The sequence below is a fragment of the Pangasianodon hypophthalmus genome, chromosome 29 (genome assembly GCF_027358585.1).
Source record: "Pangasianodon hypophthalmus isolate fPanHyp1 chromosome 29, fPanHyp1.pri, whole genome shotgun sequence".
NCBI lineage: Eukaryota > Metazoa > Chordata > Actinopteri > Siluriformes > Pangasiidae > Pangasianodon > Pangasianodon hypophthalmus.
The window spans coordinates 2,143,871-2,169,225 of record NC_069738.1 but is presented as its reverse complement, the minus strand read 5'-3'; the positions used below and the strand labels follow the sequence as shown (position 1 = coordinate 2,169,225).

The 25,355-nt window shown below is 40.0% G+C and overlaps 3 protein-coding genes across 8 annotated transcripts in view; 2 read left to right on the top strand and 1 right to left on the bottom strand.

Moving 5' to 3' along the window:
• Positions 1 to 12,098, bottom strand: part of map2k4a (mitogen-activated protein kinase kinase 4a) — a 16,712-nt gene extending 4,614 nt beyond the window's left edge. Inside the window, exons 1-7 of one of the 6 annotated variants that reach the window (XM_034301587.2) lie at positions 11,868 to 12,098; positions 8,366 to 8,398; positions 3,299 to 3,401; positions 1,841 to 2,015; positions 487 to 606; positions 249 to 368; positions 1 to 15 (exon numbers count right to left, since the gene is read on the bottom strand). The exon at positions 1 to 15 is cut by the window's left edge and continues 37 nt beyond it. In XM_034301587.2, the coding sequence (XP_034157478.1) occupies positions 1 to 15; positions 249 to 368; positions 487 to 606; positions 1,841 to 2,015; positions 3,299 to 3,401; positions 8,366 to 8,398; positions 11,868 to 12,024 (723 nt within the window). In that variant the 5' untranslated portion in view covers positions 12,025 to 12,098. Of the gene's footprint in view, positions 16 to 248; positions 369 to 486; positions 607 to 1,840; positions 2,016 to 3,298; positions 3,402 to 8,365; positions 8,399 to 9,103; positions 9,433 to 11,867 lie in introns of those variants that run through there. The other 5 variants (XM_034301588.2, XM_053231284.1, XM_034301590.2 and 2 more) reach the window with 5 other exon arrangements.
• A 4,931-nt stretch (positions 12,099 to 17,029) lies between these two features.
• tmem220 (transmembrane protein 220) lies at positions 17,030 to 20,916 on the top strand. Its single transcript, XM_034301693.2, has 6 exons — positions 17,030 to 17,220; positions 18,571 to 18,600; positions 19,461 to 19,521; positions 19,630 to 19,753; positions 19,996 to 20,055; positions 20,587 to 20,916. Exons 1-6 carry the CDS (start codon positions 17,125 to 17,127, stop codon positions 20,717 to 20,719), a joined length of 504 nt encoding a protein of 167 aa, XP_034157584.1. The 5' UTR covers positions 17,030 to 17,124; the 3' UTR covers positions 20,720 to 20,916.
• Positions 20,917 to 21,843: 927 nt separating this feature from the next.
• mrps7 (mitochondrial ribosomal protein S7) lies at positions 21,844 to 25,020 on the top strand. The gene is made up of 5 exons (XM_026910199.3): positions 21,844 to 21,939; positions 22,607 to 22,798; positions 22,888 to 22,951; positions 23,047 to 23,214; positions 24,484 to 25,020. The coding sequence occupies exons 1-5, from the start codon at positions 21,896 to 21,898 to the stop codon at positions 24,703 to 24,705; spliced, it is 690 nt and encodes a 229-aa protein (XP_026766000.1). The 5' UTR covers positions 21,844 to 21,895; the 3' UTR covers positions 24,706 to 25,020.
• Positions 25,021 to 25,355: the final 335 nt, after the last annotated feature.

Below are 25,355 nucleotides of genomic sequence, written 5' to 3'. Positions count from 1 at the left end.
AAGTGCTTTCACAGTCTGCAATAAAGACGAGGGGAGAGGGCACATGAGCGATCACGTCACTGATACACACCGAACACACCCCGAACACACCCCGAACACACACCGAACACACACCGAACACACACCGAACACACCCCGAACACACCCCGAACACACACCGAACACACACCGAACACACACCGAACACACACCGAACACACACTGAACACACACTGAGAGATGGAGGACAGGTAAAGGACACGACTCACCGCTAGTGTAATTTTGCCCAAGATCTCCTCGGGGATCACATCCTCCAACGTGGAATATACATATTTATAGAATTTGTCGAGAGAGGTAGACATGAGCTCCATACATATCCAACAGTCGCCCTGAAACACAAACACACACACACACACACAGACGCAGAGAGAGAGAAAGAGAGAGAGAAAGAGAGAGTGTGAGTGTGTGTAAAGTCAGCTATGCGTCACTGTGTGGTGTGTCACACACCTCTCTGAAAAGTGCTCCGTAGAACTGGACAATGTAGGGACAGTCACTGCTCCTCATCACCACGTCCAGATCCATCAGCAACTGCTTCTGCTCCTTCTCATCCACCGTCGACCTGATCCTCTGTCACACACACACACACACACACACACACACACACACACACACTTAGCATCTAACCTAACATAATATACCAAATGCTAATGCTGATGGCGTGAGAGGCGTGGCCTCTGTGTCTCAGTCTTAGTGATGAAGGCGTGGCCTCTGTGTATCAGTCTTAGTGAAGGAGGCGTGGCCTCTGTGTATCAGGCTTAGTGAAGGAGGCGTGGCCTCTGTGTATCAGTCTCAGTGAAGGAGGCGTGGCCTCTGTGTATCAGTCTTAGTGAAGGAGGCGTGGCCTCTGTGTATCAGGCTTAGTGAAGGAGGCGTGGCTTCTGTGTATCAGTCTTAGTGAAGGAGGCGTGGCCTCTGTGTATCAGTCTCAGTGAAGGAGGCGTGGCCTCTGTGTATCAGTCTCAGTGAAGGAGGCGTGGCTTCTGTGTATCAGTCTTAGTGAAGGAGGCGTAGCTTCTGTGTATCAGTCTCAGTGAAGGAGGCGTGGCCTCTGTGTATCTGTCTTAGTGAAGGAGGCGTGGCCTCTGTGTATCAGGCTTAGTGAAGGAGGCGTGGCCTCTGTGTATCAGTCTCAGTGATGAAGGCGTGGCCTCTGTGTATCAGTCTTAGTGAAGAAGGCGTGGCCTCTGTGTATCAGGCTTAGTGAAGGAGGCGTGGCCTCTGTGTATCAGTCTCAGTGAAGGAGGCGTGGCTTCTGTGTATCAGTCTTAGTGAAGGAGGCGTGGCCTCTGTGTATCAGGCTTAGTGAAGGAGGCGTGGCCTCTGTGTATCAGTCTCAGTGAAGGAGGCGTGGCTTCTGTGTATCAGTCTTAGTGAAGGAGGCGTGGCTTCTGTGTATCAGTCTCAGTGAAGGAGGCGTGGCCTCTGTGTATCTGTCTTAGTGAAGGAGGCGTGGCCTCTGTGTATCTGTCTTAGTGAAGGAGGCGTGGCCTCTGTGTATCAGGCTTAGTGAAGGAGGCGTGGCCTCTGTGTATCAGGCTTAGTGAAGGAGGTGTGGCCTCTGTGTATCAGGCTTAGTGAAGGAGGCGTGGCCTCTGTGTATCAGGCTTAGTGAAGGAGGTGTGGCCTCTGTGTATCAGGCTTAGTGAAGGAGGCGTGGCCTCTGTGTATCAGTCTCAGTGAAGGAGGCGTGGCCTGTGTGTATCAGTCTTAGTGAAGGAGGTGTGGCCTCTGTGTATCAGGCTTAGTGAAGGAGGCGTGGCCTCTGTGTATCAGGCTTAGTGAAGGAGGCGTGGCCTGTTACCTTTACAGCCATGATCTGTCCGCTGGGTTTGTACGCCATCTTGTTGACGGAGCCGTACGCTCCCCGGCCGATCTCCCCCAGGTCCTTCAGGTCCTCCGCCGTGAAGTCACAGTGCTGCTCTGGAGAAATCTTTAACTTTCCTGATGATTCAATACTGTGTGTGCGCAAACGTTCTCTAAACACACACACACACACACACACACACACACAGAGTTAGGAAGGGGGTCTAAAACAGTTGTATTCCCCTTAAATAACTGGGTTCCCAAATAGCTGTATTAGTATAGCTGAGAGTTATAAAAAGTCTGTACTAATGCAAGTGGGTTCTAGAGTAGCATCATGCACATCACCGAAAGAAGATCTAGAGCAGCTGCATTAACACGAGTGGGAACCTAAACAGCCGTATTTACATCAGATAACTGGGTTCTATAGCGGTTATATTCAAAGGGTTTTAGAGTGGCTTTGCAAGAGGAACGGCTGTATATCACATAATCAGGTTCTACATCGGCTGTGTTCACACAGGGTTCTAAACCAGCTGTATTACTCACATCGTATAAAAGAAAGGCTGAGTTTATGTCACATAACCGGGTTCTAGACTGACTGTATACAAGTCTTAGGCACTGTATTGTTTTTTAGTACAAACTTTGTTGTAGATGTTTATTTTCTGACTTCTACATTACTGATTCAGTACAAAACCATTTTAGATTCCAAACATTAGTTTTCCAGCACAGAATGAAATGTTACAGAAAAATGTTTGTATGTCAGTAAAGAAAGCAGCAGATTCCATAAGAGACACTTTTCAGATAAAAACATAATGAAGGCTGCTGGGTTTCGCTGCAGAAATAAGAAGCGAGTCGACAGTCAAAGTCTCCAGAAGAACTGTGGCTGCTTCTGCAAGATGCTCAGTAACACTTCCAGCTCATTTCCTTATAAAACTGCACACACTGCACCTCAGATACTGCTTTATTTATTTAAAGTGAAGGATCGTCACATTAAATACTGACTTTGTTTCATTTATTACTGTTTACTGCTCTTTATAGGATTTTTTAAAATGCAGATTTAAACATTTAATTTCATTATTTTTGAAGGCGTCTTTGCTCTACAGCATTTCTCTGCATGTGCCTAAGACTTTTGCACAGAACTGTATTTGCACACATGGGTTCTAGAGTGGCTTAATTCACATCGCTTAACAGTGTTTAAGGAATGACCCTATTCATAACCACAGTACCGGGTTCTAGAAAGGCTGTATTTACAGATATAGATTCTAAAAGCGTTATATTCACATCAAATAGCTGGGTTCTAGAGCGGTTGCTGTATTCCCATAACATTACAGGGATCTAGAATAGCTGTAATCGCTAGAAGGTTTCTAAAATGGCAGCATTTACGTGTGGAGGATATACACTGGATGTGTTTGGAAAAGTGGGTTCTAGAATGAGCAGGACGCGGAGAACGTGTACTCACATGTGAGGGTTCTGGAAGGGCGGTCCCGCAGTGCTGAGGTTGAATCTGGTGGCTGATTTGATTGACGGATTGGCAAAATCTAACTTCAGTACTTTACGTTTACCTGACAGAGAGGAAGCACAGGAACGTTACACACACACACACACACACACACACACACACTCTAGAACGTGACGTGTGTAGACGACAGTATGGATGTTCTTCCACAGTCTGAGTGAAGAGATTTGGAAGATTTGATCACATCCACAGATGTTCAGGGAAGTCATGCACACCTGAGAGAGACACACACTCCAGATTTCCTAAAGCTGACAGCAGTGCAGCTGTAAATCACAGGTTTATATTAATGCGCTCGTTCTAATGCGTTATCGTTTCTATAGTAACAGCTCATTCACAGCGGACGCTCCAATTAAACGAATTAAAAAAATCATTTATGTGGTGAAGTTTTCTGTAAAGAGACGTTTATTTAGCATATATGGAAGGAGTCTATTACGTAAGTGAGAACAGGAACTAACTTGTTTCACGGACACTAAATGTAATTCATTATTACATTATTGTCGTTATTCAATCGTAAAATCGTAACTTTCGGTAAATTGCTGTGGTGTAAGAGGAATAAAACCCCTAGGGGAAATGCTGGTATCAGCATTTTATAATAATATTTATACCGCTAAATATACAGGTTCCTGATTGGCTGATATGAAGCGTGCATCCTCATACTATGTAAACGATATGACATGTACCCAATGTATTGGCAATAATTGTATTTGCAATGTATTAGCCCTCATATTGCAACCGCTTTTTGGCATTTTAAGCAGGTCAAGCTAGTTAATGCTAGCTAATAGAACACAAATTACGAAGTTGCGTGTATTGAACATGCGTCTACTCGTGAGTCAGTCAGGATTATTTAAACATTATCCAGCTTTCTGAGTGATCCAGCTATGAAAAACACAATCCCAGAAGAACGGCAGCTTTAGTAAATCTGGAGGTTGGAGATGATAACTGGAGTCTGACATGCACCGTCCTCCCTCAGCTTCCACATTCCCATCTCCTCACCCTGAAAAGTAACCTGAGCTCGTCAATCCAGACTTACCTGCGTGTAATAAGCTAAAGTTTAGGAGTTTAACGATGCATCGCAATGCAAAAATGTAATGATGTGCATCAGTGAAATGTGGGATATCAGCATTCTATTAATTATACATCTAATATTTTTGCACTGATTGAACAACAGAGGTCCTAATCTACACAATTCATAGATTGTACATATTGTACAGAGCAAGCACTGAGCCCGATAGCTCCGGATCACAAAGACTTGCATCGTTATGTGCTTACATAGCCACATTATTACTGTTAAAAAGAGCTCTTCAGTGGCTTTCAAACGACACCAGCCCCACCCCACTGTGATCTACAGTACCCGAGGAAAGAGGCAGCAGAAATCGGGCATTTTAGCCGACTTTGGAGCTCTATTTCCAGTTAAAATGACGCCTCAGGCTCTGCTACGGAGCTCATTATGTTTCTGTCTATCATTTCCCCGGATCAGAGACTTGGTTTATTACTGTTAAGGTTTGTGGGAGAATTTATAAATGTATTTATTTAAACAATGGTAAACAATAGGGATGTTATAGGATCACATTTGCGATTGTTTGATTGGAAGTAAGTGAAGTCCTGCCCTTCTTGACCCCAGGAAGCGCGTCACTCAACAAACTTGCACAAAAGGTTGAAAATTTACACCCTATAACTTTCTGAAATGATATAATAGATAAAAAGAAACTAAATTTCTAAATCAGCTCAGTAATTTAAGTTCTTATGTGGAAAAGATGATAGGCTCATTATACAACAAGAAAGCACAAGTATGTTTACATATAAATAAATAAATACTGTTATTGTTGTTCACATTATAACAATATAAACTATAATTAAATAAAACATTAAAATCTCTACAGTTCTAGATAAAACTCTTCCCAAGCTGAAAGGTTCCACCTCTGAGTAAAAGAATGTGCTTTTGTTTTCTTTCTTTCCTCCTAAAGCCACCACAAGAATGCGACTCCAATGAAAAAGCGTTTGGCGTTCCGCAAAGGTTCCCTGCCCCAACAAGTTCCAGTGCTGCTCATGCCAAAAGATTTCGGCTCCAAAAACAAGACACAACACAACCCGAAAGGAGGAGGGGGAAAAAAAACATAAAAACAAAACCAAAAAAATCCCCAAGGTGCTGCTCGGTTAGTAAGAAACTGCGTAAAGAAAAGAACCACACAACAGAACGTGACAGAGCTCGAGTAAACTCTGCGCCCACGTGTGATCACGTTTAAACCATTACAGTTAACGAAATATCATTCAGGGACACGGATAATGGAAATTTCCACAACTGGAATTGTTGGTTTGGTTCCAAGAAGAAAAACGAGATCAAGTCTCGAGTAAGGTCCTGCTTTTACAGTTTGGTTGTAATAAAGCATGTGCTGATTATCAGTCATAACAAAACATCGCAATATTTAACATGAACAGCATCGTTATCGCGGATTATCGCGATACAAGTCCTGCGCTCCAATCAGAGACAGACTGCCTGTGTCCAGGAATCGTTTGGAATAGCATCCGTCTTCTGAGGAGACAACCAAGGAAAGACAAAGCCTCTGTCACAGTCTCATGCATAAGTATTCACCCCCTCCTTGAACATTTCCACATGTTGTGGTGCTACAACCTGGAAGTGAAATGGACTTCATTGGGATTTTAATATTAAATGTCTAAAGGCCAATTCAAACCCACGTCACATCAAGTCCTCGTTCATTTTCATTTTAAAAAGAGTTTCAAACCGCAATCTCTCCATCAAATTTGAGCTTGTGCATCACGCTGCCCCATTGTTGTCATCTATTTTCTTACAGTGACGCTCCATAGAAATCCACTGAAAGGACAAAAGCACACTTTCTATACACAGTAAGGTTTATTTAAAATAATAGTCTACAAAGATATCATGATTGTGCAACGTAGCTACGTAATAAAGTGTTTGTATGCTATGATACTCATTTTACAACAACATGTGGAAACAACATGAACACAAACACACACCGTGGGATATTCACTGTCCCACGTCACATCTTTAGCGGAACGGTTTTGTAATTACAGTCGAGAGATCGCTACGGAGACAGGAGAGCTAACCATACTTAGCAGTGTGAACTCTACAGTACTTCCTTTTCTTTTTTTTTCTCTTTTTGGTGCTTTACATCCAGTTGCACCTCTTCCGGATCATTTGGTTAAAACTATTGGTGTAAACCTCAGGCTTCCACACGATACGATAAGATTTCAATTCACAACGATTCGATATTTAATGATACCAATGAACCTGCTACGATACAATACACTCCTGGGCAAAAAGAATGGACCAAGCCTAAAATGGCAAATATGAAGCTTTTAATGGTCTTAAGAACAAATCATCGGTGAGTAAATGAGCAGGAATGAAGCAGATGCACTCCTGAGAGCTCCTGTGCCTCCGTTCGCTGGTTTCCTTTTGCTGTTTGGGGAAAAAGCTAGAAACAGGGAAATTCACTTCTACAGTCTTCTTTTACACAAAGGTAAAATCATGATAATGATTCAAATGTTTGGTGTGAGATTCAAACTAACACGTGTCTGGGTGTACATGGGTGTAATTTATCAAAAATATCTTCTGGGATGTTTTTTTTTTTCTTAAAAGATTAGTGATTATTTGGTTATCTGCTGCATCTGATGCAAAAGGTCTCCCACACTAAGCTCCTTTATCTCTTTGTTTCATTTTTGCTCATTTTCTGACCAATGATTTGTTCTTCAGACCATTAAGAGCTTAATATTTTGCCATTTTGGTCTTGGCCCATTTTTTTTTTGCAGGGGAGAGTATGATTTGATTTCGTATCCTCCGATCAACAATCTTTGTTAAGAATCTGGGGTAAATGTTAATTCGTGAATGTTGAAGAGGTAGAGAATACTGTTTTAAAAGTGTCAAGAGTTACGGCCAAATCGCCTCTGCTAATAGTAGTGCGCAATATGACAAAAATATCAACATGTATATATATATATATCATGATACTTAAAGACATTTTAACGTTACCTGATATGTATTAGAACGAGTTTAATACAACTAAAAAATAAATTAAAAATACATTTTAAAATGTTAAAGCTTCAGGTCAAAATTTCAACATCATACTCAATTTGTTATTGCTATATTAAATTAAAAAAACTTTTAAAATATATCACCATACCTGCGATGTTTCAGAAAAGTTTATCGTAACATAATTTATCACAATATCGATACTACAGCGACAGATCGCCCAGCCCTCACTAGCCTTTTATTTACACATCAGTTTAAAATTATTAATTAGTTTTTTACACACCAGTTATTTGTCATTTTTAATAACAATCAAATAACAATCACTAGTTATTGTTGATAAGAGATGTACAGAAGCGTGGATGAAAGGGGCGTGGCCGAGAGAGGGGGCGTGGTTATAGGCAGGGATTCCGGCAGCTTTCGAACTAAGCTTATTCCATTAATTAACATTAACAGATAAAATCTCTTTCAGAACAAAAAAATGAGAAAATGCAAATTCAACTCCTCTTCCTGATCATCAAACGCTGGAGTTGCTGCTCTTTCTCCGTGCTGATAGCGTGTACGGAAACGTAGCTGAGACGTGTTTACGTGGACTGACCGAACGTGGATTTGCCCTGACAAACGTCTGTGTAACGCGAAGGTGCAAAATATTTTTTCTGAACATAAACAGATCTAAGATTTTGTACCTATAACAATATCAGGCTGAGATTCGCTGAAGACGTGACACTGATTCATCAGCAGGGTCTTTTTCATGTGAGCAGAATATGACGTTCAGTTTTATGCCAAAAAAGTGTGAAATAGTGGGCGGAGTCAACGCTAACAGATTAATTAGCACCTGCAGTGTGATGTACCGCCACCAGCATCATCACCATCACCAAATACACCACACACACCCCATACACACACACACACACACACACACACCCTGAGCTCAACTCCAGGCTGTGATTAGCGAAGCGTCAAAACATCAGCCGTGAGGAGACATAAACAAAGTGGGAGTGGCTTACTTGGGGCAGCTCCAGGCAGGTTAATATGAAATCCTGCTGACGAGAAAAACAACAACAGCAACACACACACACACACACACACACACATTTACAAGACAGGAAGTCTGTCAAATGTAAATCCTACGGGAGCATACAAGTTTTTAAAAACTAGAAAAATGGAAGATATTATGAATAGAAAAAAGTCTGATGAAGAGATTACTGTGTGTTTAAACACAGCTTGTGAAATCTGCGCCTGCGATACGTTTTTAACGGAGTGTGTGATAAAGTGTGTGAACACTGTGTTTAAAACTCCAACAACATCTGAAGCTCTATAATCAGCACACTTCCGGAAAAACATTTTTTTTTTCTTTTTTTTCCTTGGAATGTTTCCCCGGAATGGTGCACGAATGGCGCAATTTCCCCGGAGCGGCGCACGTTCCTGCACTTACACACCAACGCAGTGAGATACGGAGCATGACTCACTCGTACTGTAACTGTGTGTGCAGGTGGACACACACACACAGCGCACACACACCCACACACACACACACACACACACACACACACACACACACACACACACACACACACACACACACACACACAAGAAATGCACGCACATGCACATAGTAGAGTGTAAAGAACAAACAAACACGAAGCAATATGATGAGAAACGAGACAGGAAGTGATGAAATCGGTGTGTGTGTGTATGTGTGTGTGTGTGTGTGTGTGTGTGTGTGTGATTCTGCAGGGTCTCACCGTGGTCCGGCATCAAACGGGTCATGCGGGGCGTTAGGGGTCAAAGGTGAGAAGGAAAAAAAAAAAAGTGTCATTGGAGAAAAAAAAGCTTGGGTTCAAAGGTCAAAACAGAAAATTTAAAATATTTTAATTAATCCTGATTCCTGTAATTTAGCAGATGAAGACTGATTTACGTTAATTTTCTACTTACTTACGATCATTCTCAAAGTATTTATGATAATTCGTGACGTCATTTTCAAACTGTTCACAATCATTCTCTATGTTTTTATGATAATTCTATACAAATGTATAATTATCCTTGAAAGATTTTTGTTATTTCTCAACATACTTATGATCATTTTTGACATATTTACGATAATTCTCTACGATAAATCTGGACGTATTTACAAAGATTCTCCAAATATTTACGATAATTCTCAACAGGTTTATGATCATTCTTGAGGCATTTACGATAATTCAACTTATTTATGATAACTGCTGGCAAATTTCCAATAATTCTCGATATATTTACAATAATTTCACGAGATTACGATAATTTTCTGTGTATTTAGGATAATCTTAAATTCTTGACGTATTTAAGATAATTCTGCAACTTATGACAATTCTCGATGCGTGTACAATAATTCTCGACATTTACAAAAATTCTCAATGCATGTACGATAATTCTCAACATATTTAAGACACTTCTCAAAGTATTTACAATAGTTCTCAACATATTTACGATATTTCAATGTTTATGATCATTCTTGACGTATATAGGATAATTTGCAACGTATGTACGACAATTCCTGACATGTTTACAATCATTTCACTTAATTACGATAATTCTTGATGTATTTAAGACAATTATGCAACGTATTATACGATAATTCGTATAATGACGTATTTACGATAATTCCTGATGTATGCACGATACTTCTCATCGTATTTATGATAATTCTTGACGTATATAGGATCATTCTCAACGTACATGCGACAATTCCTGACGTATTTACAATCATTTCACTTAATTACGATAATTCTCTATGTATTTATGATAATTCTTGGTGTACTTAAGATAATTTTGCAAAGTATTTATGACAATTCTCGACATATATACAATAATTCTTGATGTATGTACGATAATTCTTGACATATATAGGATCATTCTCAGCATACGTACGATAATTCCTGACGTATTTACAATCATTTCACTTAATTACGATAATTCTGTATGTGTTTATGATAATCTTTATGTATTTAAGATAATTTTGCAATGTATTTGACAATTCTCGACGTACATACAATTATTCTTGATTTATTTACAATAATTCTTAACATTTATGAGAATTCTCAAAGCATGTATGATAATTATTAACATATTTACAATAATTCTTGACGTATGTAAGATAATTCTTGACATTTACGAGAATTCTCGATGCATGTACAATAATTCTTGACGTATTTACGATAATTCTTGACATTTATGAGAATTCTCGATGCATGTACAATAATTCTTGACGTATTTTTACGATAATTCTTGACATTTACGAGAATTCTCGATGCATGTACAATAATTCTTGACGCATTTACAATAATTCTTGACAGTTATGAGAATTTTCGATGCATGTACGATAATTATTGACGTATTTACAATAATGACGTACGTATGATACTTCTCAACATATTTACGATAATTCCTGACGTACATAGGATAATTCTCAACGTACGTACGATAATTCCTGACGAATTTACAATCATTTCACTTAATTACGATAATTCTCTGTGTATTTACGATAATGCCCAAACGTATTTACGATAATTCTGGATCTATCATCCTTCTGGTAGCATGAATGACCTCACTTCCTGTCCAAGCTCAGAGTTAATTTATTTAGCTGAAGCAGTAATTAAGCCCCGCCTCCTCTCTATTTATATCAACCTGCTACACTTAACCAATCAGAATGGTTTACGACCCAGGCCTGTTTCTGATTGGCTGCTGGAAGTTACAGGACGCGATGACGACATGAAATCATACATACATCGATATTTATCGTAAATTTAAACATTCAGCGTCGTATAATCACTCATTTCTCACAGACATTATTAAAATCGAGCACTAGCAGAATCATTAAACAACAATAAACATATTTAATGTGTTTCAAGAATGATTCAGTTTCTTTTTAAACGCTTTTAACCGTTAAATGGCAGTTGAGAAATGACAAAATAACGCACGCGCCACAAAACAAAACTGTTTGTGTGAATTAAACAGCCATATTTTTATTTTTAATAAGACAAAAAGCTGCATAACTACACAATTATATTCACATATGATCTAACTGGTTTGTTTTCAACCATTAATTCATCAAGGTGTAATCAGGATTCTGGGTTCGTTATGCAAATTATTTTAATTTTAATAAAATTAAATAGCTAGCATCCTCGGCTAACGGTTAGTGCAGTTTAACAGGTGTAGCCACAAAGCTAGCTCGCGAGCAACCGGATGATGTCAAAAATATAAATAAATACGACACGCACCAACGAACACGGCGCTAGTTATTTATTTCTGAGTATAAGTGAAATGCCGTGTTGTTGTTGTTGTTTTTGTTGTTGTTGTTGTTGTGAGATAAACAGCGTTAATGCTAAACCTGGCTATCACCCAGCTAGCGGCTCGCTGCTAAGCCGAGAGCCGAGACACACCGGAAGAGAGAGAGAGAGAGAGAGAGACGGAGAGAGAAACGCGGAGACATGGCGCCTGACATCTCCGTCCTATCTTTCTTCTCCTTCTTACCTTGCATGCTGCTCATGGTGGTGATGTGCTGGCAGTGGTGGGGCTGTGGGGAGGCGGAGGAACAGGAGGCGGCGGCGGCGGCGGGGTGGCCGCTGCTCAGGGCTGAGGGCGGCGGCGGTGTCGCGGAGCTGCTGTTCGCGCGGGGAGTCGCCATCATCGCGCCGAGCTCAGCCACCACCACCACCACTACCACCACCCACAGCACCGCCGGGCTGCAGTGCTGAGACACGCACCGGGCCGCGTCCCCAATCACAACACACCGCCTAGAGAGTGCACTATAAAGGGTGCACTACAGATACTGCACTACAGATACTGCACTACAGATACTGCATTACAGATATTGCATTATAGAGACTGTATTATAGAGAGTGCACTATAGAGAGTGTACTATAGAGACTGTACTATAGAGACTGCACTATAGAGACTGTATTATAGAGACTGCACTATAGAGAGTGTACTATAGAGGCTGTATTATAGAGACTGTACTATAGAGACTGCACTATAGAGACTGTACTATAGAGACTGCACTATAGAGACTGTACTATAGAGACTGCACTATAGAGACTGTATTATAGAGACTGCACTATAGAGAGTGTACTATAGAGGCTGTATTATAGAGACTGCACTATAGAGAGTGTACTATAGAGGCTGTATTATAGAGACTGCACTATAGAGGCTGCATTATAGAGACTGTACTATAGAGAGTGTACTATAGAGGCTGTATTATAGAGACTGCACTATAGAGGCTGCATTATAGAGACTGTACTATAGACAGTGCGCTATAGAGACTGTGCTATAGAGACTGTACTGTAGAGATTGCGCTATAGAGAGTGTGCTATAGAGACTGTACTATAGAGACTGTGCTATAGAGACTGTGCTATAGAGAGTATACTATAGAGACTGCACTATAGAGACTGTACTATAGAGAGTGCGCTATAGAGAGTGTACTATAGAGACTGCACTATAGAGACTGCGCTATAGAGACTGCGCTATAGAGACTGTGCTATAGAGAGTGCGCTATAGAGAGTGTACTATAGAGACTGTACTATAGAGACTGCACTATAGAGACTGCACAATAGAGACTGTGCTATAGAGAGTGCGCTATAGAGACTGTGCTATAGAGACTGCACTATAGAGACTGTGCTATAGAGAGTGCGCTATAGAGACTGTGCTATAGAGAGTGCGCTATAGAGACTGCGCTATAGAGACTGCGCTATAGAGACTGTGCTATAGAGAGTGCGCTATAAAGAGTGTACTATAGAGACTGTACTATAGAGAGTGCGCTATAGAGACTGCACAATAGAGACTGTGCTATAGAGAGTGCGCTATAGAGACTGTGCTATAGAGACTGCGCTATAGAGACTGTACTATAGAGACTGCACTATAGAGACTGTATTATAGAGACTGCACTATAGAGAGTGTACTATAGAGGCTGTATTATAGAGACTGCACTATAGAGAGTGTACTATAGAGGCTGTATTATAGAGACTGCACTATAGAGACTGTACTATAGAGACTGCACTATAGAGAGTGTACTATAGAGGCTGTATTATAGAGACTGCACTATAGAGAGTGTACTATAGAGGCTGTATTATAGAGACTGCACTATAGAGGCTGCATTATAGAGACTGTACTATAGACAGTGCGCTATAGAGACTGTGCTATAGAGACTGTACTATAGAGATTGCGCTATAGAGAGTGTGCTATAGAGACTGTACTATAGAGACTGTGCTATAGAGAGTATACTATAGAGACTGCACTATAGAGACTGTACTATAGAGAGTGCGCTATAGAGAGTGTACTATAGAGACTGCACTATAGAGACTGCGCTATAGAGACTGTGCTATAGAGACTGCGCTATAGAGACTGTGCTATAGAGAGTGCGCTATAGAGAGTGTACTATAGAGACTGTACTATAGAGACTGCACTATAGAGACTGCACAATAGAGACTGTGCTATAGAGACTGCACTATAGAGACTGTGCTATAGAGAGTGCGCTATAGAGACTGTGCTATAGAGAGTGCGCTATAGAGACTGCGCTATAGAGACTGTGCTATAGAGAGTGCGCTATAAAGAGTGTACTATAGAGACTGTACTATAGAGAGTGCGCTATAGAGACTGCACAATAGAGACTGTGCTATAGAGAGTGCGCTATAGAGACTGTGCTATAGAGACTGCGCTATAGAGACTGTGCTATAGAGACTGTATTATAGAGACTGCGCTATAGAGAGTGTACTATAGAGTCTGTACTATAGAGACTGCGCTATAGAGAGACTGCGCTATAGAGAGTGTATTATAGAGACTGCGCTATAGAGAGTGTACTATAGAGACTGCACTATAGAGACTGCGCTATAGAGAGACTGCGCTATAGAGACTGTACTATAGAGACTGCGCTATAGAGACTGTGCTATAGAGAGTGCGCTATAGAGAGTGCACTATAGAGAGTGCGCTATAGAGAGACTGCGCTATAGAGACTGTACTATAGAGAGTGCGCTATAGAGACTGTGCTATAGAGAGTGCACTATAGAGACTGCGCTATAGAGACTGTACTATAGAGAGTGCGCTATAGAGAGTGTACTATAGAGACTGTACTATAGAGAGTGCGCTATAGAGACTGTGCTATAGAGAGTGCACTATAGAGACTGCGCTATAGAGACTGTATTATAGAGAGTGCGCTATAGAGAGTGTACTATAGAGACTGTGCTATAGAGAGTGCACTATAGAGACTGTGCTATAGAGACTGTGCTATAGAGAGTGTACTATAGAGACTGCGCTATAGAGACTGTATTATAGAGAGTGCGCTATAGAGACTGTACTATAGAGACTGCGCTATAGAGAGTTGCGCTATAGAGACTGTATTATAGAGAGTGCGCTATAGAGAGTATACTATAGAGAGTGTACTATAGAGACTGTGCTATAGAGACTGCGCTATAGAGACTGTATTATAGAGAGTGCGCTATAGAGACTGTACTATAGAGACTGCGCTATAGAGAGTTGCGCTATAGAGACTGTATTATAGAGAGTGCGCTATAGAGAGTATACTATAGAGAGTGTACTATAGAGACTGCGCTATAGAGACTGCGCTATAGAGACTGTATTATAGAGAGTGCGCTATAGAGATTGTACTATAGAGACTGTACTATAGAGAGTGCGCTATAGAGAGACTGCGCTATAGAGACTGTACTATAGAGAGTGCGCTATAGAGAGTATACTATAGAGAGTGTACTATAGAGACTGTACTATAGAGACTGCGCTATAGAGACTGTACTATAGAGAGTGCGCTATAGAGAGTATACTATAGAGAGTGTACTATAGAGACTGTATTATAGAGACTGTACTATAGAAACTGTACTATAGAGACTGTATTATAGAGAGTGTACTATAGAGACTGCACTATAGAGACTGCGCTATAGAGACTGTACTATAGAGACTGTACTATAGAGACTGTATTATAGAGACTGCACTATAGAGACTGCGCTATAGAGAGTGTACTATAGAGACTGTACTATAGAGAGCGTACTATAGAGACTGCGCTATAGAGACTGCACTATAGAGACTGTACTATAGAGACTGTACTATAGAGACTGTATTATAGAGACTGCACTATAGAGACTGCGCTATAGAGAGTGTACTATAGAGACTGTACTATAGAGAGCGTACTATAGAGACTGCGCTATAGAGACTGCACTATAGAGACTGTACTATAGAGACTGCGCTATAGAGACTGTACTATAGAGACTGTATTATAGAGAGTGCGCTATAGAGAGTGTACTATAGAGACTGTACTATAGAGAGCGTACTATAGAGACTGCGCTATAGAGACTGCACTATAGAGACTGTATTATAGAGACTGCGCTATAGAGACTGTACTATAGAGACTGTATTATAGAGAGTGCGCTATAGAGATTGTACTATAGAGACTGTATTATAGAGACTGCGCTATAGAGACTGTACTATAGAGACTGTATTATAGAGAGTGCGCTATAGAGATTGTACTATAGAGAGTGCACTATAGAGACTGCACTATAGAGACTGTACTATAGAGACTGTACTATAGAGACTGTATTATAGAGAGTGCGCTATAGAGATTGTACTATAGAGACTGTATTATAGAGACTGCGCTATAGAGACTGTACTATAGAGACTGTATTATAGAGAGTGCGCTATAGAGATTGTACTATAGAGAGTGCACTATAGAGACTGTACTATAGAGACTGTATTATAGAGACTGTATTATAGAGACTGCGCTATAGAGACTGTACTATAGAGAGTGCACTATAGAGACTGTATTATAGAGACTGTACTATAGAGACTGCACTACACTATGCAACACAAACCACCGCAACACAAATGGTATGTAAAGGTTTTATCTTATTTAATCATAATGCATAAAGTGGTAATGTTAAATAGATAAATCTGATCATAAATAAGATTAGGATTATAGATTATAGGATTATAAAATATAGAATAAGATTATAAAATGTGTCTTGAGTTTTCTGTCTAACTGTGTTTGTATAATTTATTTAATTTGTTAAATTTAGCAGTAACATTATTAATAATGTGGAAAAATCATGTCAAGTTTCATAATAAATATTTTGAATGTTTTAAACAAAACATTTTTAGCTTTAATTAACGTCACACTACCAGTTTTTAAAGACAATAAAGCTCACAGGGACATCTACTGTACATACCTTCACACTACACAATAAAAAAAATAAATAGATAGATAAATAGATAAATAATAGATGATTGTAAATTAGTAAAATATTATATTTGTTGTTTTAATGGAATACTGGATATTAACAGATTATATTAAATATAAAAACAAATTAATCCTCACCATTTCAAGAGAGAAGAAATAGGCATAAATACATTATTTCATTACTAAAACATAATTCTGATGGATGATGGAGTCTTGTTTTGTAAAGACTACATATCCCATAATTCCAGGAAAGCTGTGTCTCGTGATCACTTCCGGTTTCGCCCTGACTCTACACTACTCAAAAATGATTTATAAATCTCAAAATATAATTAAAATAAAACTTCTGAGAAGAGTTTGAACAGGAAATAAAGCTGAATAGCGCTGTGACATGTCGGCTTTGTTTCTGATTATTATGTATGTTTATGAGTGCTGTTCTTTCGTGTCTATTCTGATATTTACGGTAAAGCTCCCAGGTTCATGAACTTCGCTCTGTGTGTTTATGAGCTGTGGAGAATTTGTTCCTTTGAGTTTTTTTATGTTTGATGAACTTGTGAAATGGCGAATGAGAAGATGGTGCAGTTTAATCTGACTTTATGGAGAATCTGTAACTTTATAATGTCGGGGTTTTTCTCTTTAGCTGCTTATGTGCAGGCAAGTGGACTTTAACTTCACATTAACTATATAGAAGTTCTCTCTCTCTCTCTCTCTCTCATACACTCTCTCTCTCTCTCTCTCTCTCTCTCATACACACACACACACACACACACTCTCCCTCTCTCTCATACACACACACACACACACTCTCTCCCTCTCTCTCTCATACACACACACACACACACACATACTCTCTCTCTCTCTCTCTCTCTCTCTCACACACACTCTCTCTCTCTCTCTCTCTCTCTCTCACACACACACACACTCTCTCCCTCTCTCTCATACACACACACACACACTCTCTCTCTCTCTCTCTCTCTCTCTCTCTCTCATACACACACTCTCTCTCTCTCTCTCTCTCTCTCTCACACACACACTCTCTCACTCTCTCTCTCTCTCTCTTTCATTCACACACACACACACACACAGTCTCTCTTTTACTCACTTTCTCACTCTCTCTCTCTCTCTCTCTCTCAGTTCAGTTCATCAGTACTTTATTGGCCTGAATGTTATAAATCACATTGTTGCCAAAGCAAATAGTGCAAGTAGATCAAACCAAAATTTATACAAAAAAAGAAAAAACATATATACACACATTTAAACATTACAAACATCATAAACAGGAACAGTAAAATATATATATATATATAGTGTGTGTGTGTGTGTGTGTGTATATATACATATATATATATATATATATATATATATATATATATATATAGAGAGAGAGAGAGAGAGAGAGAGAGATATATATATCTCTCTCTCTCTCTCTCTCTCTCTCTCTCTCTCTCACACACACACACACACACACACACACACACACACACACACACACACACACATAGTATTTACAGAGTTTAGAGCAAGACTGATGACAAACTGATCTTTAATGTTTTTATGCATAAATCTGAATAAAGTTATAAAATTCCTTAATTCCTTTCGTGTTCTTCACTCCTGTGAACAAATATGTCTAAAATTTGATGAAAAAACAAGATTTATTAACATCGTTTTTGAGCGCTTTTTAAAAACAATTCCTTTATTTGGGATGGATTGATTGATTGAGTCTCCCAGTTTTTCCCTCTTTTTATTAAATTACAGAAACAGACACTAAAAGCAGGGATTGTGCACTGCTGAATTAAAATAAAGAGCAACTTATCTAATGTTGTTATATCCTCATAGCTTTTGGCCAGTGAGTCACAGCAAACACTTATAGACCTATAATCCAGACTCGTACTCCAGGGTGACAAATCTATCAAAACTCCTCAATGCTTTAACTTGTATAAGAGTTTCAGATTATTTTTTTCTTATCCATGCACATGAGCGTGACCTGGTGTTTTTTTCCTGCAGATAAACGACCCAGACGCCGGCCTGTGGATGGTAAAGTTATTCAACCTTCATAATTATTTAAGCTGCAAGGCAGTGTGTGTAGTGTGAGGAACACAGCCGTGTAATACTGTTTATAACACTCCCTCCTCGACTTCCCCTCACTGCTCTCTAGCACAGTAATGTTAATCTACAAGTTGTGCTGTGATTTACATCTTATAGACCTACTACACCCCGCATTCCCATCTGTCCTTTTACATCCCTCATTTTCACCAGGGGTTAATGGCTCGTCCCATCGACAGTTCTTTTCTTTTAGGGCCACGATTTGGTGCAGTCCTTGGATTTTGGTCCAGGTTCAGTTCAGCCTTTTTTTTGGCCCACAGTTCAGTTCTGTCTGTGGATTTTGGGTCTGTTAAATCTTTGGTTATTGGACCATGGTCTGGTTCAGTCCTTGGCCTTTGAATGGTTCAAAGGAAGTGTGGTTTGGTCCTCAGGTTTTGGGGCCTCAGTTTGGTTTACTCATCAGGTTTTTGGACCTCAGGTTTTGGGGCCTCAGTTTGGTTTGGTCCGCAGTTTGGTTTGGTCTTCAGTTTGGTTTGGTCTTCAGGTTTTTGGCCATGGTTGGTTCATTTCATTCGTTGGGTTTTGGGCCAGGATAAGGATGTATTTTAAAAGAGCTTTAGAGTCGAGGCGTTTTTATTTTTATCTGTTCTGCATTAAAGCATGAGAAATCCTTCCTTAATAATTGATATAGGGAGAGGAGGAAATAAAGTACAAATGATCTAAACCGGTTTCTCCATTAACTTCATGAGTGGAAAACAATCGTCATGCAGTATCACTGTAAATCTGTATAAATTATTATTACAGTGTAGCGTCTGTGATTTCTCTCTTCACATGTGATATTTGTGGTGTAGGTCAGCTACGCTATTCCTGCAGGCCTCTGCTTTTTAATCAGCTATCGGCCACAAATAACAGGTAACCATAATTATCTGTTTGTTTAAAAGGGACGTTATGATTAGAGCCATTAGCATGAGTCCTAAAGAGAAGCTGACCCCTGGTGTGATTTCCGCTGTTTATTTGCAGAGACACTGGCATGGAGGAGAGTCGCTGATCTGCATGTGATGATGGCGACGGCGTTCGGTGCTCTGCTGGGCTGGAGTCTGTATAAACACGGGGTCACACACATCTTCCACCAGGAGGAGGGCAGGTATTAACACACCTGGTGCTCCAGAAACCTCATAACTCCACAAACTCCACTCAGCATCCAGAATTTGATTCATTTGTCTGGAAGAATTTTCATTTTTACTCATTTTATTTTTTATTTTCGTTTTATTTTATTTTTTAAGTAGCCATATAGTACATCATTCATATAAGTGATTTCACATTTCATTATAAAACCACAGTGTAGAGATCATTTTATATCAGAACATTCTTTCCTGCTGTTCTCAGAGAGTTTAGTGGCCTGATGCTGATGGTGATATGGCTGCTCATGTGTCGACACTCGGGACGGTAAAAAACTCACACACACTCGCACACACTCATTCCTCTGACACAGAGCCAGTCTGAGATCCAGCAGTGCCAATATATATTTTTATTATCATTTATTTTGAATAAGGTTTTTTTTTAACCCAACTTTAAAGGATGCCAGTAATTCTGGAGCTGATCGTTAAAATAATAATTGTGAAGGAAGGGAAGGAAGGAAGGAAGGAAAAGAAGGACAAGAAGGAGGGAAGGAAGGAAGGAAAATAAGGAAGGAAAGGAAGGAAGGAAAATAAGGAAGGAAGGAAGGAAGGAAAAAGAAAGACAACAAGAAAACAGTGTAGAACAGAAAAAGAAAAAGTTTAAGAAAGCAAAAAGGAAATAAGAGAGAAAAGAAGGAGAATGAGAGAAAGAAAAAAAAAACATAAGAAATATAGGAAGAAGGTGAAAAACTGAAAAAGTATTTTGATAGTGCTCTGAGATGTTGGGACCGGAGTGTGAGCATTACGAGTGTGTGTTACTGATGATCGTTGCTGACCCGGTTCTGTTCTTCCTGCACAGCGGTGCTGTTGGAGCTCTGAGACTGTGCACAGCCGTGGCCATCACCGCCTTCCCCATCATCACCTGGATCTATTACTACATCCACAAAGAGCTGAGAGCCGACTGGCCGTCACACTGCACCTCCACGCTGTAACACAACCGCACTGATTCCCACACTGTTCAGCACCAAACCCTGAGCACACACTGACACACTGTTTACTGAGCGGCCAGCTTCCCCCGTCACGCGTCCGCAGTGAAGCTGGGAAGGAAATGATGGTGTATGCTGAAGGAAATGAAGATTATATATTTTGTTAAACAAGCAAATAAAACAAAACCCCTTTTCTATCTTTACCTGACCTGAGTTTTTTATTAAATCTGACATTCTCTAATAGAATTGGTCATTGTATTGCTGCATAAGGTTTTTTGTTTGTTTGTTTATTTTTGCATATCTCACCTCTAGGTGGTGTAATGACACTACATTATAGATAATATACGCTATACTACACTACTGTTTACTGTATAATATCTACATTATCTCCATATAGTGTATGTGTATAGGAATAATAAACACAAAATAAACACAGCCCGTGTAGTGCACTTGTGTAGGGAAAATAAACACAGCCCGTGTAGTGCACTTGTGTAGTGAAAATAAACACAGCCCGTGTAGTGCACTTGTGTAGTGAAAATGAACACAGCCTGTGTAGTGCGCTTGTGTAGGGAAAATGAACACAGCTTGTGTAGTGCACTTGTGTATTGAAAATGAACACAGCTCGTGTAGTGCACTTGTGTGTTGAAAATAAACACAGCCCATGTAGTGCACTTGTGTAGTGCACTTGTGTAGGGAAAATAAACACAGCCTGTGTAGTGCACTTGTGTAGGGAAAATAAACACAGCCCATGTAGTGCACTTGTGTAGTGCACTTGTGTGTTGAAAATAAACACAGCCCGTGTAGTGCACTTGTGTAGTGCACTTGTGTGTTGAAAATAAACACAGCCCATGTAGTGCACTTGTGTATTGAAAATGAACACAGCCCGTGTAGTGCACTTGTGTAGGGAGAAGAATTAGCGCACCAGGTAGTGAACTTGTACAGAAATACTTATTTAATCTCGTTAGAAGTCAGATTTAAACAGCTACAGGAAAATAAAGTGTCATGTTTGTAATTTAACTTTACTTTCTGATATTTTAAAGCTTGTAAAATTACTCAGTGTCAAAGTGTGTGTGTGTGTGTGTGTGTGTGTGTGTGTGTGTGTGTGTGTGTGTGTGTGTGGTTTTAATCAGGCAGTATTATCGAACACCACACATGGGGTCCTTCTGAATCGCAGTTTTCAACATGGCGGCCTCCATCGCGAAGCTGTTAGCGCCTTGGACTCCCCGGTAAATAAAACATTATTCCTGTTCTGTAGGTTTTTACATCTCATGTTATTATTAAAACAGATTATTCGCGCGTCTACAGGGGTTGTGCAGTGCTAAATAACGCGTTTATTTTATTTATAAGTGAACATTTAAGAAACACGTCATAACCTCTGACGTCCTCGCAGCTCACACAAACTGCACGTGATGTTACAATCATATTTATTATAATAATAATAATAATAATAATAATAATAAAGCAGTGGATTTGAATATGAAGATACTGAGAAATGAAAAGACTAGATTATTTCAGATTATTCCAGACATTGTGTCATACAGTGAATGCAGATCTTTTATTAAACATGTGTGGTTAAAGCTTGTTTGTATTTATTAGACCTGGACAAATCTGGAAATGCCCTGCTATACATATATATATATATATATATATATATATATATATATATATATATATGCGTGTGTGTGTGTGTGTGTGTCACGGTTAGCATGCCATGATGTATCAAAACTAGTTAAAAAACAAAACACAAACATGCATACAATGTTTAATGTTTAATTGAGATACTTTGCAGATAATTTTCAGTAAATCCTTCATATTGTTGCAGTGCTCATTTGCATACTGCAGCCTTGTGTGATATAGTTGTTGTAATATAGTATTTCTGTGTGTCCTGTTCAGGTTGTGTCCGGTTCGGTGGACTCGGTATAACCCGTACTACCTAGAACCTGAGCCTCGTAAGGAAGTCTACTCCATCCCCGAGTCAGAGCTCAGCCCTGAGCAGAAGGAGGAAAAGGAGCTGAAAACTCTGAGACCCATCAAAGCAGCCAAGTCCAGCGCCACCAGCTCGCCGTTCGATGATCCAATGATCAGGTCGTCACTCGCGTATGACTTTACTCTGCTTCATTAAACTGCTTCCGGTTCTGATTTGGGTTCTAATATCAGTTCTTGTTGCTCAACAGCAAGTTCGTCAACACGATCATGCAAGATGGCAACAAGGTCCTGGCACGAGGAATCATGACACAGGTACGTGACTGGACTAGAAGTTTCTACTCATTAAATACATCAAGGAAGGGTTTTTTTCTGAACAGATAGCTCTTTCATGTGTCTTTCCTCCTCAGACTCTGGAGATGATCAAGAGGAGGCAGGTGGAGAAGTACCACCGCGCTCCGACAGCCGAGAAGGAGACGATCGAGTGTAACCCGTACGCCATCTTCCACCAGGCCATAGAGAACTGCAAACCCATCATCGGCCTGGCCAGCATTCAGAAAGGAGGCAGGAACTACCAGGTGGGTCAAAAACATTAATCTGCTCAACATTTAACCTTTAACAGTGATCAGTAATGTTTAAACTGCACCGTGCTATGTTTTAGAAATGGCTATGTGAGCTTCAGTTTTCAAAATGTTCCTGTAATTCCATTTTGAGCCAAAGAGTCGCTTAGAGAAATCATCAAGGAGTCCCTTAGAGAATTCTTCAGGAGTCATTCAGGGAGTCGCTTAGAGAATTCTTCAGGAGTCATTCAGGGAGTCGCTTAGAGAATTCATCAGGAGTCATTCAAGTTTCAAGTGGAGTTTATTGTCATTTCAGCCATATACAAGTACATAGTGAAACGAAACAACGTTTCTCCAGGACCAAGTTTCTCAGGGAGTCGCTTAGAGAATTCGTCAGGAGTCATTCAGGGAGTCGCTTAGAGAAATCGTCAGGAGTCATTCAGGGAGTCGATTAGAGAATTCTTCAGGAGTCATTCAGGGAGTCGCTTAGAGAAATCGTCAGGAGTCATTCAGGGAGTCGCTTAGAGAAATCGTCAGGAGTCATACAGGGAGTCGCTTAGAGAATTCGTCAGGAGTCATTCAGGGAGTCGCTTAGAGAATTCGTCAGGAGTCATTCAGGGAGTCGCTTAGAGAATTCGTCAGGAGTCATTCAGGGAGTCGTTTAGAGAATTCATTAGGAGTCATTCAGGGAGTCAATTAGAGAAATCGTCAGGAGTCATTCAGGGAGTCGCTTAGAGAATTCATTAGGAGTCATTCAGGGAGTCGATTAGAGAATTCATCCTGGAGTCATTCAGGGAGTCACTTAGAGAATTCATCAGGAGTCATTCAGGGAGTCGCTTAGAGAATTCGTCAGGAGTCATTCAGGGAGTCGCTTAGAGAATTCATTAGGAGTCATTCAGGGAGTCGATTAGAGAATTCGTCAGGAGTCATTCAGGGAGTCACTTAGAGAATTCATCAGGAGTCATTCAGGGAGTTGCTTAGAGAATTCGTCAGGAGTCATTCAGGGAGTCGCTTAGAGAATTCGTCAGGAGTCATTCAGGGAGTCGCTTAGAGAAATCATTGGGAGTTGCTCTGAGAGATAATCAAGAAGTCACTTAGAGATCATCAGGAGTTATTTAAGAGAATCACTTAGAGAGATCATCGGGATTCACTCAGAGATCATTGCGAGTTGTTCAGAGAGTTGTTCTAGGACTTGTTAATTGTTCTATGATTTCAAGAGGTTACTTGGTTATTAAATAATTTTGGATCTATGCTCTAACACCACCATCCACCACCACCATCTCCCAGGTTCCTGTTCCTCTAACGGATAAGCGTCGCCGTTTCCTGGCCATGAAATGGATGATCACAGAGTGCAGAGACAACAAACACCGGCGCACGCACATGTACGAGAAACTCTCGCAGGAGCTCCTCGCTGCTTTCAACAACGAGGGGAACGTCATTAAACGCAAACACGACTTGCACAAGATGGCTGAAGCCAACCGGGCGTATGCACACTACCGCTGGTGGTAACAAGGGAACAGCTTTCAGGGTCCTCCTCCTCACACACCCTGCGTTTCAGTAGTGTTTAGGACAGGATTGGAACACAGCCTTGGACTCGTTATGTTGTGTTTCTACAGTTCCACAGGAGCATCAGAACCTGTGTGATCTAAAATCTTAAATAAACCGGATACACAATACAAACGTGTTTGGACTCCACAAGATTTAATCTGCGACTCCTCAGTCATTCTGATGCTTGTTTAATGTAATAATGTAAACCTAAATATATGAAAGTGTAATGTGTGTTTTTTTTCTATTATAACAGTTAATAAATTAAAATTAAAAACCTTTTCTTTGGTCTTTTTTTCCCCTGGTGAGAAGAAGAGTTTCACACAAGGCAATAAAATTAACTGAATTCTGCTTTTGGAAATCTAAGCACTAAAAAACCTGACTAAAGGTTTTAAAGAAACATTTTTAATCACATCCTTTCAGTAATTTGTACAGCACTTTTAGCAAAAAAATTGTCACACAAGCAGCTTTAAAGAAATCTGGGTCTCATTCCTTAATGACGAGCTGAAGGTGACGTTGATATGGACAAAATTTTATGAAGATACAGGAACTGAGACTCAATAAGATTTTTTAAAATGCTATTTTATAGTCTCTGAGAAACAAAAAAAAAATGA

Coding starts and splice junctions, on each gene's coding strand:
- tmem220 (XM_034301693.2), top strand. CDS start 17,125: ATGGCGAATGAGAAGATGGTGCAGTTTAATCTGACTTTATGGAGAATC. Junction 17,221..18,570: donor CTTTAGCTGCTTATGTGCAG/GCAAGTGGACTT, acceptor TTTTTCCTGCAG/ATAAACGACCCAGACGCCGG. Junction 18,601..19,460: donor CAGACGCCGGCCTGTGGATG/GTAAAGTTATTC, acceptor TTTGTGGTGTAG/GTCAGCTACGCTATTCCTGC.
- mrps7 (XM_026910199.3), top strand. CDS start 21,896: ATGGCGGCCTCCATCGCGAAGCTGTTAGCGCCTTGGACTCCCCG. Junction 22,799..22,887: donor TTCGATGATCCAATGATCAG/GTCGTCACTCGC, acceptor GTTGCTCAACAG/CAAGTTCGTCAACACGATCA. Junction 22,952..23,046: donor CACGAGGAATCATGACACAG/GTACGTGACTGG, acceptor TTTCCTCCTCAG/ACTCTGGAGATGATCAAGAG.